The sequence below is a fragment of the Rhododendron vialii genome, chromosome 8a, assembly GCF_030253575.1.
Source record: "Rhododendron vialii isolate Sample 1 chromosome 8a, ASM3025357v1".
NCBI lineage: Eukaryota > Viridiplantae > Streptophyta > Magnoliopsida > Ericales > Ericaceae > Rhododendron > Rhododendron vialii.
The window spans coordinates 28766139-28778277 of NC_080564.1; the positions used below are offsets into that span (position 1 = coordinate 28766139).

Here is a 12139-nt window from a genome sequence, read left to right on the forward strand (position 1 = left end):
CCCAAAAATCTCTCTAAAGAGAATCGCAAGGAAATGAGAGAGAATCACTCGGATGTTTGGATCCTACACATCAAAGTTAATCTCTATCAATTTTATTTTTGGAATATTTTTGGAGAAATTTTTCAAGGACTATAGAATTACCGATAATCCTAAGGTCATCCACAGTGGTATAATCAAAAGTCAATTGTTGTTAAAGTTAACAATATTGGTGCAAAAAATGGCTCACAATGGTATAATCAAACTTAGCAACATCCTTAGAAATAATCAAACTTTGGGCTTTGGATAACCAAAACTAGCAACCTTTTTTAATAATCAAAATTTGTAAACTCCACACCACATAAATTTATTGGTTCCAAAATTTATATATACGCGTATTTTAACTAATATTTTCTTTTTCTCTTCTTCACATGCTCTAGATCTTTTTCACTTCAGCCACAAACTATATATATTTCTTTTCATCCAAAAGTGAAAGCTCATATTTCTCAATCATCTACAATTTAACTCATCGTTGCCGGATTAAGGTATTTCACTCTTTTTTTCCGTTTCTATTTTAGGCTACATTCTTATGAACTTAACTTAAATATGAAAATTGTCTTTATTTGAATTTTTTTAGTATTTGTTAGTTTTGCGCCTAATTTTTATGGGTTATTGATTCGTCTCGACAAGAGGAATCGGAAAAGCAATTTTTTTTTTTACTTTTACCCAAGTATTTTGAGAAATAATCACTTTTTAACAAAAAATAATAATTTTTTCGACTAAAAAGTGGTTATTCATTTTTGTTCCCCCCCTTATGGTTAAGTAAATGAAGAACCTTGCATTCTTTTTCAAATTCAAGAGCACATCTGATTTTTTTTGAAAGATTAAGAGAGTAGTGGATTTGTGATATAGGCTACAGGAATAGGAAGAAAAAAAAAAGTTTCGGTGTTGTTTTGATAGATAACACTAGGAAGAACACCATATGTTCAATATATTTTTGCCCCAAAAAAAAACCATAATGAAGGGAAGTGAATGACGGGAAACAGAGGGGGAGAGATAGATTGTGTGAAATTGTAGTGGATTTCTTATTTTGGTTATGGACTAGAAGTGACCATTGTGAACCTTAACATTGTTAAGCTTAGCAACCTCTTAAGTGAATAATCAAAAGCTGACGTGTCAACTTTTGGTTATCTATTTTTGATTATACCGCTATGGATGGCCTAAGATTCGAAAGGACGGGAGTGTTGCTTCCAAGAGTTAGAGTACTGCTATATGTACATATGCAGTGTACATACCATGCACATATGGGTTTTGTGGGGCCCACCTCGGGTCCCACAATGATAATTCGAACCGCCCATTATTTTTAAAACATTTTTTATGTAGCCCTGTAAAAAATCAGCTCAACCGATATCGGTAAGAATTTTTTCTAGATTTGTAAGGGCGAAACTGAGCAATTAAATAGTTTCGCTCCCACAAATTCAAAAAAAATTCTTATCGATATCGGGTTGGGCTTATTTTTTACAGAGCTCCATAAAAAAATGTTTTACTTTCTTCGTCTCAATTATTTAGTCCTTTTTTGGAGTCTGTACTACTTTTTAATTAATTAAATATTACAATCTACTATAATTTTTTAGGTGATTTTGAAAACATCGTTTAAAAGAGCTCCTTAAGACCTATCAAATAAAATTCATATGGCATATAAACAGTATTATCAATTAAAAGTTATAACTAGTTTTTTATCCGGTTGGAATAGAATGAGGGACAAAAGAATGAGAACGGAGGGAGTAAGAATAATGGATGGTTTGAATCATCTTTGCGGGACCCGAGGTGAGCCTCATAAAACTTATATGTACATGATATATACAAGCTCATATGTACCCATAGCTTTTCCCCTAAGAGTTGCTGTCATTTAATTTTAAAAAATCAATGAAGTCCAAAAGTGATAAACGAGGTTTGACTTCACTATTTTTGTACGCCATGCCTCAACGACCATCTCCAATTTCCAAATAATAATGAAAAATGAAACGTCGTGTGTACTTCTTTTATGGACCAAAAAAATTAACAATTCATCACCAAATATTTTGTCAGCCGATTCGCTAATTGTTTAAAATTTGTTCGCATGATCTTCCAGTCGAAATTCAAAATTCATTGCAATATTTTGCCCAGTCAATGATATTGTTAGATCTTATCCCCATCGTTTTTTCGAACTCTCAAAGTTGAGCGTATATATTCTTAAGGTTACTCCATTCACCATCAAGTTATCTTTGTTTACGTGGCATCCGAACTAAATATTAAAGCACCTCCCGGTTAATCATTTAGAGAGTCTAAAGGAAATATCAAATAAGTATTTATTTTTTAAATGAAAGGTGATGTATTGAGAGAGAATTGTCTATCTCGTAAAGTGGAAAATAAGTACTTACAAAATAAGAATTTTAGCGGAACGGGGTTAGAATCTTAATTGGTTAGGTGCGCAAGTGTCATGAGTGTGTATCCATGCTTGCTTGCCCAAAGGAGTATCGGCCAGGTTTTGGCATGTTTTGGCATGTAAGCGACCATGGCTCTTTTTTGGTTGGTTATCCCAAAATGCCCCCTTAGCTTCTCTTTAGTGATTGGTCGTGGGGGAAGATTGAAGAGGCATTTTTGTCATTTTGCATCTCTTGGGTGGTGGCCCACAAGCACTATTTAAGTATTGTAACAAGTTTTAAAATTTTACTTTAGTAGGTTTTCTGACTTTTCAAGATTTCTCTCTATGTCCTTTTTTCCTTCTTAGTTTCTTGTTTTTTTTATCATTTGCATGGGATTAATTTGGTAAAATCAATTGGCCCAAATTCTATGTTTATTGTGTTGCACATGGCTAGAATCCTCCCATGATCTCTAATAAACCACTCTGACAATCCTTGTACATTCTCCCCTCCTGCATGTGATATCTTGCAAGAATCATAAAGATTTTATTCTCCATCCCACATGCATAGTTCAAACCAATTGTGAGAGAGAGAGAGAGAAACAAAGGCACAAAGAGAATAGTAAGTATTAAAGAGATAGACAGAGACAGAGAAAGTGAATCAACTAAGGATTTGATTCTAATTCTTATTCTGGATCCAATGATGGAGAAAGAATTTGAGAACTTGGGCCAGTTGAAACCAGGTTAAAAGGTGAATTGTGAGGAATCCAATGAGCAATACAAAGAGCAATGAGTACGACGTGCGAGCATGTCTTGCACGTCGCGCTCTTCGCTAGTAAATCTATAAATGTATCAGTGATCAATCTATACTCGTAACCAAGAAATCTAATAGCAGTATAACCATTCCTCTCTCTAGATCTTTAAGATGGAGCTGAAGCCCTCTTTGGTGGGGCTGGTGCCATTCGCAGCCATGATAATGGCAGAGTTCTTCGATGTGGGCCTAATAACTCTGAGTAAAGCAGCTCTGTCCAAAGGAATGAGCAACTTTGTCTTTGTTGTTTACTCAAACGCCCTTGCCACGCTCATCCTCCTCCCTTCTTCTTTCCTCTTACAAAGGTCTACCCTCTTCCCCCCTGATTGCTTCGTTTCAAATTTCGATTGTCACTGCCGATATCTCATTCGATTTTTCTTCTAATTCAGTTCCTTGTTGCTTGCAGAACAACGAGACCTCCCCTGACTTTTTCTCTCCTCTGCAAATTCTTCCTGCTAAGCCTTTTTGCGTACGTAACTTCACCGTAACAGCTTCAATTGATCGAATCAAAGAAGTGGATTTTGTTTAGGACATTAACGAGTCTATGTTTTTTTTGTGTGTGTGTGTGTGTGTGTGTGTGTGTGGGTATTTTTGGTTTTTCAACAGGGTTACTGTCACGCAAAACTGCATAGTCACTGGGATAAGCTATAGCTCACCTACCCTTGTAACTACCTTGAGCAACTTGGTCCCAGCTTTCACTTTCTTGCTTGCTGTTGTCTTCAGGTTTTGCCATCTTTTCATTTCTTACATTGGCACAGTTAAGTTTCTCCACTTCTTACCGAGGACGACTAATGGAGGTCTTCCGTTTATAAAGAAAATCTTGAAAACAAATGAAGGTCTTCCTTTTCTACCCACGAAATCTTGAAGTTGATAATCAAGAAGTGGAGAAAACAAATTAACTCGCATGAAGAATTCATTTTTGTTTTCTCATTACTTGTTCCTCTCTCAGGATGGAAAAGATGGATCTGAGAAGCTCAACGAGTCGGGTGAAAATCATGGGGACCTTGGTTTCATTATCAGGAGTATTGCTAGTAACCCTCTACAAGGGTCCTGCAATCGTCTCCTTGCTAGTTCAATACCCATCAATTTCCTCAGAAGACTCATTTACATCACAACCATCTCTCCACAACGTGTTTGCAACTGAAAGTGACTGGATTCTCGGAGGCCTTTTCCTTGCGATTGCTTTTTTATCTACCTCGATAGGGTACACTTTTCAGGTAAGATTCAAACAATAACGCTACGTACCCAGAAAAGTACCTGATTTCAAATAAGTGGACCGGATAAATTTTGGTTGTGAGCCACACAATACACAAAAGATGAATCTGTATCGTACACACTTGCCAACCAGATTCATTCTAGGTGTGACTAATGACGAACCTATAGATTCCGCACAACACTTGGAATCCGGTTAACTTTTGAGGCAAATGTTTTGAGTAATTGCATCTGATATTCAAAAAGTCTGATCTGGGATCCTCTGTTCTGCAATTGTTTTGTTGCGGTTGTCCCAGTGCACCACGCATTGTGGTGGAAATCTCGTACGAGTCTAAGGGCACAAGAATCTCGTACACGTTCTTCAGACACACGTACAGACATTCGAGCATAAGCATTATTATTCTTAATTGGGAGAGGATTGATCATATCTCAACAGTAACTTTACAGGCAGCAATCCTAAAAGGATACCCATCAGAATTGGCAGTAGTTGCATTCTGTTGCTTGTTTGGGACAATTCAATGCACTGCGCTTTCGCTATTTGCAGAAAGAAACAACCCGAGTGCTTGGAAATTCAGCCTTGATATCGAACTCCTCTCGGTTATCTACTCAGTAAGTAAATTTCCTACTGTCGATCAGTTCTCATCTCCCAAGCATTTTGACCCCTAATCCGTAACAATTTCGTGTGTTTTTTTTTTCCCACTGTTTTAGGCTGTGTGTGGAAGTGTCATAAATTATTCCGTCCACGCTTGGTGCATACACAAGAAAGGCCCCGTGTTTGTGGCCATGTTCACGCCAATCAGCATTGCTATTGCTGCATTATTCAGTATCATTTTCCTTGGGGACACACTTCATTTTGGAACGTAAGAAATTCCTCTCTCTCTCAACTCCGTACTAGTGAACCAAAGGGTTTGTAGCGTGGCGGTTATCTCCTGATCCTACCACAAGGGAGGCTAGGGTTTGACTCTCGTATGAGGCTTTTGGGATTCAAGTCTATTTGGGGTTCAAGCATGGACGGAACCAGGAGTTTAGTCTAACAGTACCGAAATATATACTTAAAAAATAAAAAAATGTATTACAATATTAATAGTTATCGGCTCCGCAAAAAATTAAAATAACATAACAAAAACTATAATAAATGATGTTTTTGCACATGGAGTACAAAAAAAAACTAACTTTAATTTGGGTATCGATAATGCCACTCTATAGATCCCTATATGGATTTGATAACTGCACTCCCTTTTTTGGAGTGACATTATAATTTGGAGAGTGGCATTATATCCTTTAATTTTTTAGGTTAAGTTGTTTTAGGGTTAGAGTGAGGAGGATTTTTTTCTTAATTACACATCATCATTTATATTATTTCACTTTGACCCATTGAATTTAGTTTTGGAATCGTTTTTTGGGTCTCCTTTGTTGAAAACAAAATAGAAGATTTATGATTTATATATAATAAAAAATAAAGAAAAAAAATCTAGCAGCGGCGAGACTATATAAGTTGGGGATAAAATTATTTTTTCACATATAATAATAATTGTATTTTCTAAAAATCTTGTCGTGGCGGCCGCCGCCAATAGACCCCCCTAGTTCCATCCTTGAGTTCAGGTCTATATGCAACTTATGGACCCCACGTGGACTAACTAACTAATTATTTTGCTAATCCCCCACTGATATGTACTACAATATTGGCCAAAAAAAATGCATACTAGTGTACTCTCTCCATTCCAAATTAAGAGTCCATTATTCCATTTTGAGTTGTTCCAAAATAATGGCCCTTTTTGAAAAATGGAAGGAAAAATTTAGAGATTTTCCAAAAGTGTCCATCAAATTAAGGTGAATATAATTGCTATAAAGTAGGAAAATTTTCAAAATAGCACCCGATCTTTCACACAAATCACGAATATGCACCTGACTTTTTAATATTATCAAACAAACACCTGACCTATTTAAAAACTCATCAATTTTCCACCTGCCGTTAACTTTCCATTCAAAAGCAAACGGAAATGCTGGAATGGCCTACACCTGGCCATTTGGAGGGAAGTTAATATACATTTTGGGAGAAAAACACATTACTTTACTGATTTTTCCCACCAAAACCCACATGTGGAGCCATAGAGTTACAATAACTATTTTTACTTTTTCTATAACTTTTACTTTTAATTTAGTTTTTCTTTTATTTTTTTCGCGTTTGTTATTTTTGCCCCAACCTTTTGTTACTTATTGATTCATCTTGATAAGACAAATCGGAAAAGTATTTTTTTTTTTTTACTTTTATCCAAATATTTTATGAAATAACCACTTTTAAGTCAAAAAAATTTGACTATTACCCAAAATATTTGGGTAAATGTATAATTTTTTTTTTACTTTTTTAATTCGCCTTGACGAGATGAATCAGAATACAAAAAAATGAGGCGCAAAACTAAGAAACATGGAAAAAATTCAAATAAGAACAAAACTAAAAGTTATCGAAAAAGTTAAGTAGAATGGGAATGTCCCAAAATCCTCAAACATCTCCGAACTTCTCCTTCATTTGCCTCACATCATCTCAAGCTCTGCAGAAAAAAATGGCACACAAATTTGATCCCCAAAATGTGCAATAACCAGTTTAACGTACAAACAATTACAATAACCAAGATGAAGTTGTATAAGCATTACTCTCATAACAAACCATTGGAACTCCATGGCCCTACAGGTGGGTTTTGGCGGGAGAAATCAGTAAAGTAATGTGTTTTTTCCCCAAAATGTATATTGGTTTCCCTCCAAATGGCCAAGTTTTGGCTATTTCAGCATTTCCGTCTATTTTTGGATGGAAAGTTAACAGCGGGTGAAAAATTAATGAGTTTTTAAATAGGTCAAGTGTTTTTTTGATCAATATTAAAATGTCAGGTGCCTATGCGTGATTTGTGTAAAATGTCAGGTGCTATTTTAAAATTTTACCTATAAAGTAAGTAGAATATAGAGATAATGGTGAAAATAATAGACATTATAGATATAATCATTGTATGTTTCTTTAAATAATTGAAATTCCCCAAAGGAACTGGCAATTTGAAACGGAGGAGGGAGTACTTTTCTGAGGGGCAAAAAAACTGATCAAGTAAACATGTTATCATGTGATGAAGTTGACGTTTTCATTTTGTTTAGAGTTTTGGAAAGGATCAGGATCCTCCCCCGTCCAATTATTGGACTTGCTGGTTCAGTACTTCAGTTTAAGCCCTTTTGGACCCTTTCCTAGCCCACGTGAATGACTCAATCCCTTCACATTTTAGAATTCATTGAGAACTTCGACCATCTCAAAAATCACATTACTGGGATATCGTTTGATATGAATTCGAAATGGATTTATCTTGAGGTAAATGGGTTTAAGGGGTTGCGATCCAGTGTTTCACCCTCTTTTTTCTTAAGATAAATGCATTTCGAAATCATATCAAACGCTATCCGATAAACTGAATTTTTAGCGTGGTGAAAGTTGTTGACGAGCTCAAAAATGTGAACGATTTAGATCATTTACATGGGCCCGGGAAGGGGCTCAAAAATGTGAAAAGGGACCGTCCAGTCCAATAATTGGACTAATTAAAGACGATCTTGATCCGGTTGATTTGCTGTCGAGAAGCGGGGTCAACGAAGGGGATTAGTTGCGGTTAAAAAAAAAAATTGAATGGGATTACTTAGGTGGATCGTTTTTTTTTTTTTTACCGGTTTGCATTGTCTCCATAGTGGACCAGTCAGTCTGAGCATTTTGTTTTGAAGGCCTTTTAGGGTCTATTTTGATGATCAAAGTCATTCACTTTTTAGAGCTCATGAAAAATATCAATCGTGCCAAAATCCAGATCAATCGGATATTTTGAAGCACATTTATCTTAGAAATAAAATAGGTAATCCCACTCGATCGGAACCTTTATATTTTTTGGAAAGACAATAATTGTCGGGGCCCATTTAACTAAACATAAATGAGTTATGATATTCCAATCGATCATCGATTCATTAATATTCGATCAACTTAATTTTCGACGTGATTGTTGTTCTTTACGAGCTCTACAAAATAACAGAGGATTGGATTTTAGTGGTTTAATGGACCAATTTTTTTCTTTTCATAAGTCAAAACCCAGATCTGGTTACTTCTTATCTTAAGTATATATTAAAGAAAGAGAATGATTAAAATGATTTCACGTAGCTATATTAAAGATTATTCTATGATTGTAAAAATTATATGAACCTACAACCACTTAACTGATATTTTTGCTAGCGAAAACTAAACTGAATGGAAAACATTAGCACATGGGCAGAGTCCGATTCCAGTAAGCACCCATCCATCCCCTTCCCCAAATCCCCTAGAATAGAATAGATTAGGATTAACGAATGGCAAAAAAAAAGCCTAAGTGTGAGGGCTTGACACGTAAAATTGAACGTGTATGTTGTGACGTGACACATGGGGGTAAAGTATACGTTAACCAATTTCAATACAAAAATCATAAGGCCCATTCAATTGTATGGAAAGCAAAGCACGAAAAAGTAAGAGAAAATCAACTTTCATGCCAAGAAAGTTATTCTTTATTTTTTTTATTGAAAAATACTTTCCTATAAACGAAATTTTTTATTGTAAAATACCTTCCTATAAAATAGATATTGCAAAAAGGAAAGAACCTTAATTTCATGCCAAATTCTTCATCAAAAGAAAGTACACAGGGAATAATTTCCCCATTTGATCAACAAAAGTCATCACTGTTCGAATAATTAAATTAGGATCTTGGAAAATGAGTTTAACTCTCGACTTCTGTCTGTACCTCTGATGTCGCTGGTCAAAGGCCTCTTGGCATAAATCTTTTTCCTTTACTTCACTTTTTTTTTCTTCTAAAAATACATTTCTCATGCAACGTGTCAACAACTAAACAAAATCGAGCCGATAAATTTATGTTTTCCGGTTTTTTTTTTTTTTTTTTTTTTGCAGTGTGATTGGAGCGACTGTAATCGTGGTGGGTTTTTACGGAGTGATATCGGCACAATCAAGAGAAGAGGAAGAGGAAAGTCATGGAGTTGATCACCCGCCTCCATCCTCGGAGACGACCCCTCTATTGCAGACTCACATGGCTGTATAACATATACTATCTTAGTCACCAATAATTCTTCAGTAAGGTCCCTTGCTCCGGCTTCTAATTATTGCTCTGGGCTTACGCTCATAATATTCGCTTTCAAGTATTTTAGTACTTTTTTATATATTTTTAAAAGACGTTTTTTCATGCTCTTAGGTGGTGTTCCAAATCTACAGTAAAAAGAACTTTAGAAAAAAGAAGGTTTTTCAAATTCAAATATAATGAAAATAAAAAATAATTTTTTAATTTTTTTTGCATCGTTTAAAAGATCTCGATGAGATCTATCAAACAAGATCCATATTGGTAGAAAAATTATTTGCGTGAACACATGATTTTTGAGCTTGAAAAATCTTCTTTTTTCAAAAGTTCCTTTTACTGTGGATTTGGAACACCCTCTTACTCACACGCAGAGATAGACTGAGGTAGGGGCACAGGCCCCACTCAATTTTGTAAATTACATTGATGTTCTTACATATTTCAACTATATATACCCAATAAAGATGTGAGAGAGTCACTACAAGAAATTGTGACTTTACCGGCATTTCTATTACCGACATTCAGAGAAATGATGTTAAAGGGTACTACAACCGGCATTTATCACAAACATCGGTAATAGTGTTATTCCCGGCATTTGTTTACCAGCGTTTAACAAATGGCACTAAAGGTTGCTATTACTGGCATTTTTTGTACAAATGCCGGTAATAGAAACCTTAAGTGGCATTTGTTAGACGCCAGCAAAACAAATGCCGGGAATAGTACTATTACTGGCAGTAACTACAAAACGCCGACAAAGGTTTTACATACTATAAAAAAAAATCGTCATTCTAACATAAAACTCATAATAGCCCAACGGTTAAGTGTTGGACTCTTTTCCAAGAGGTCAGGGGTTTGATTCCCGGTCACAACACAACCAGAAATATTAACATGGCGTCCACGTCACGCACACGTGGGTGATACATGGCACTATTACCGGCATTTGTAAACATGCTGCTAAAATCATCGTAACTTTGCCGGCATTTGTTCCATCCTTACAGGCGTTTTTTGGCATTACCGACATTTTTCTAGACGGCATTTTTAGGTAAATGTGGCACTAATGCCGATAAAACTATTAGCAGCATTTTTTACCACTTTTTCCGGAATTTGTTAAGTGCCGATAATGCCACATTTTCTTGTAGTCAGTGTGCTAAATTTTCACCACTTTTTTGTGTGCAAACAAACCCATTCCCTATATGACAAAATCCTGATGCATAAGGTCATTATTTGCGATGGTAAATGGGCCCAGTCCTGATGCATAAGGTCATTATTTGCGGGGAAATGACGGTCCAGAACGTGTTTTGATAATTAATACCCATCAAAGACAAGCTAAGAATATGAGTACTGCTATATACACCGACCATTTTGGACCGAAACCGTACCGATATACACGAAAAATAGGGTGTTTAGATCAAGCACCCTACACACATCGGATGACGTTGATTCCCGCGTTGGGCCCCTCGGTTTTTTTTTTTAAAATTTTTGGACGGCTCGGATCGGCCGTCCGGTGGCCGGAGACGGCCGCGCGCGGCCGTCGGTACGGTTTCGGTCCAAAAATGGTCGGTACACATAGGATTTTCCTAAGAATATTTGTTAATGCTGAAAATGTCCTTGGAGGGTATTAATTATCAAAACACATCATTGGCCGTCATTTTCCCTTATTTGCGATGGTAAATGGGCCAGCGAAAAAAGATTAATATTTGCGACAGGTATTACCGTATTACCTCGTCATAAAGAAGTGGTCGGATAGTATATGCGTCATAACCCATCCGTGGCAAATTGTAGTAACGACTCTGTTAACTAAAGTTATATATCAATCTCGTACCAGTTAATGTACCATTTTATTTTTTTTACTGGAACGGTAAATATCAGTACCGAAATATATATATCGGTGCTGCTTCGGTTTTGACTTTTTATATTTGTTAATATATACATATATGATTTGTAATACAAATTGAAGTGAAAAAATAAAACAAGTTCTAACATTTGAATGTACCTCAAAATTAAACCTAAAAGAAATCAATTAGATCCCGTTCTGTTAATGTTCTTATTTTTTAAGTACTTATTTTTCGTTTTAGTAGATATATCATTCTCTCATAATACACCACCTTTATTTCAAAAAATAAGTATTTAATTAGTTAGTGGAACACACCCTAAAGATTAATCCACATGGATTTCAAAAACAAAACATCGACTATCTATTGTACAGGAAAACAAGTTCTAATTTAAAGTAAAATACGGATCGTAATTGAGTTTAAACATTAATGAAATAACACAAATATTTTGCAGTGTAATTATTGGGATTCCATGGTAAAGTTGTCACGAAATGGACCATTTAAATTTCTTTATAATTTCCAAGTGATAAAATTATGAATTAATGAGATGATTTAATTTGCGTAAGTAGAAAATTTGATGAGACGCAGAAAAGTCTAGACCACGTGACTAAGATGGACTCAATTTCTCCCAAACAAGCAAAAGAATATCTTCACGTTTTGGAATCAAATTCTCCCAAAACGTGAAGATAGGCCCACATGAAGGTTGTTGAGTCGCGCGCATTCTGGCTTGGTTTGTTTGCTCCTGCAGAGGATTTATTTACGTTGGGTTTCAGGGTTTCAGAGGTAT

General features: G+C 35.6%; 1 protein-coding gene across 1 annotated transcript; it reads left to right on the plus strand.

Annotated features, from left to right (window-relative positions):
- Positions 1–3135: 3135 nt before the first annotated feature.
- On the plus strand, positions 3136–9589 carry LOC131335919 (WAT1-related protein At3g28050-like). The gene is made up of 7 exons (XM_058371477.1): positions 3136–3493; positions 3595–3657; positions 3795–3911; positions 4138–4405; positions 4848–5009; positions 5109–5260; positions 9343–9589. The coding sequence occupies exons 1-7, from the start codon at positions 3303–3305 to the stop codon at positions 9488–9490; spliced, it is 1101 nt and encodes a 366-aa protein (XP_058227460.1). The 5' UTR covers positions 3136–3302; the 3' UTR covers positions 9491–9589.
- The last annotated feature ends 2550 nt before the right edge of the window (positions 9590–12139 follow it).

Excerpts from the sequence above, each read along its gene's own strand:
- LOC131335919 (XM_058371477.1), top strand. The coding sequence starts at position 3,303 with ATGGAGCTGAAGCCCTCTTTGGTGGGGCTGGTGCCATTCGCAGCCATG. Across the intron at positions 3,494-3,594 it reads TCTTCTTTCCTCTTACAAAG|AACAACGAGACCTCCCCTGA; the intron begins GTCTACCCTCTT and ends TGTTGCTTGCAG. Across the intron at positions 3,658-3,794 it reads TTCCTGCTAAGCCTTTTTGC|GGTTACTGTCACGCAAAACT; the intron begins GTACGTAACTTC and ends GTTTTTCAACAG.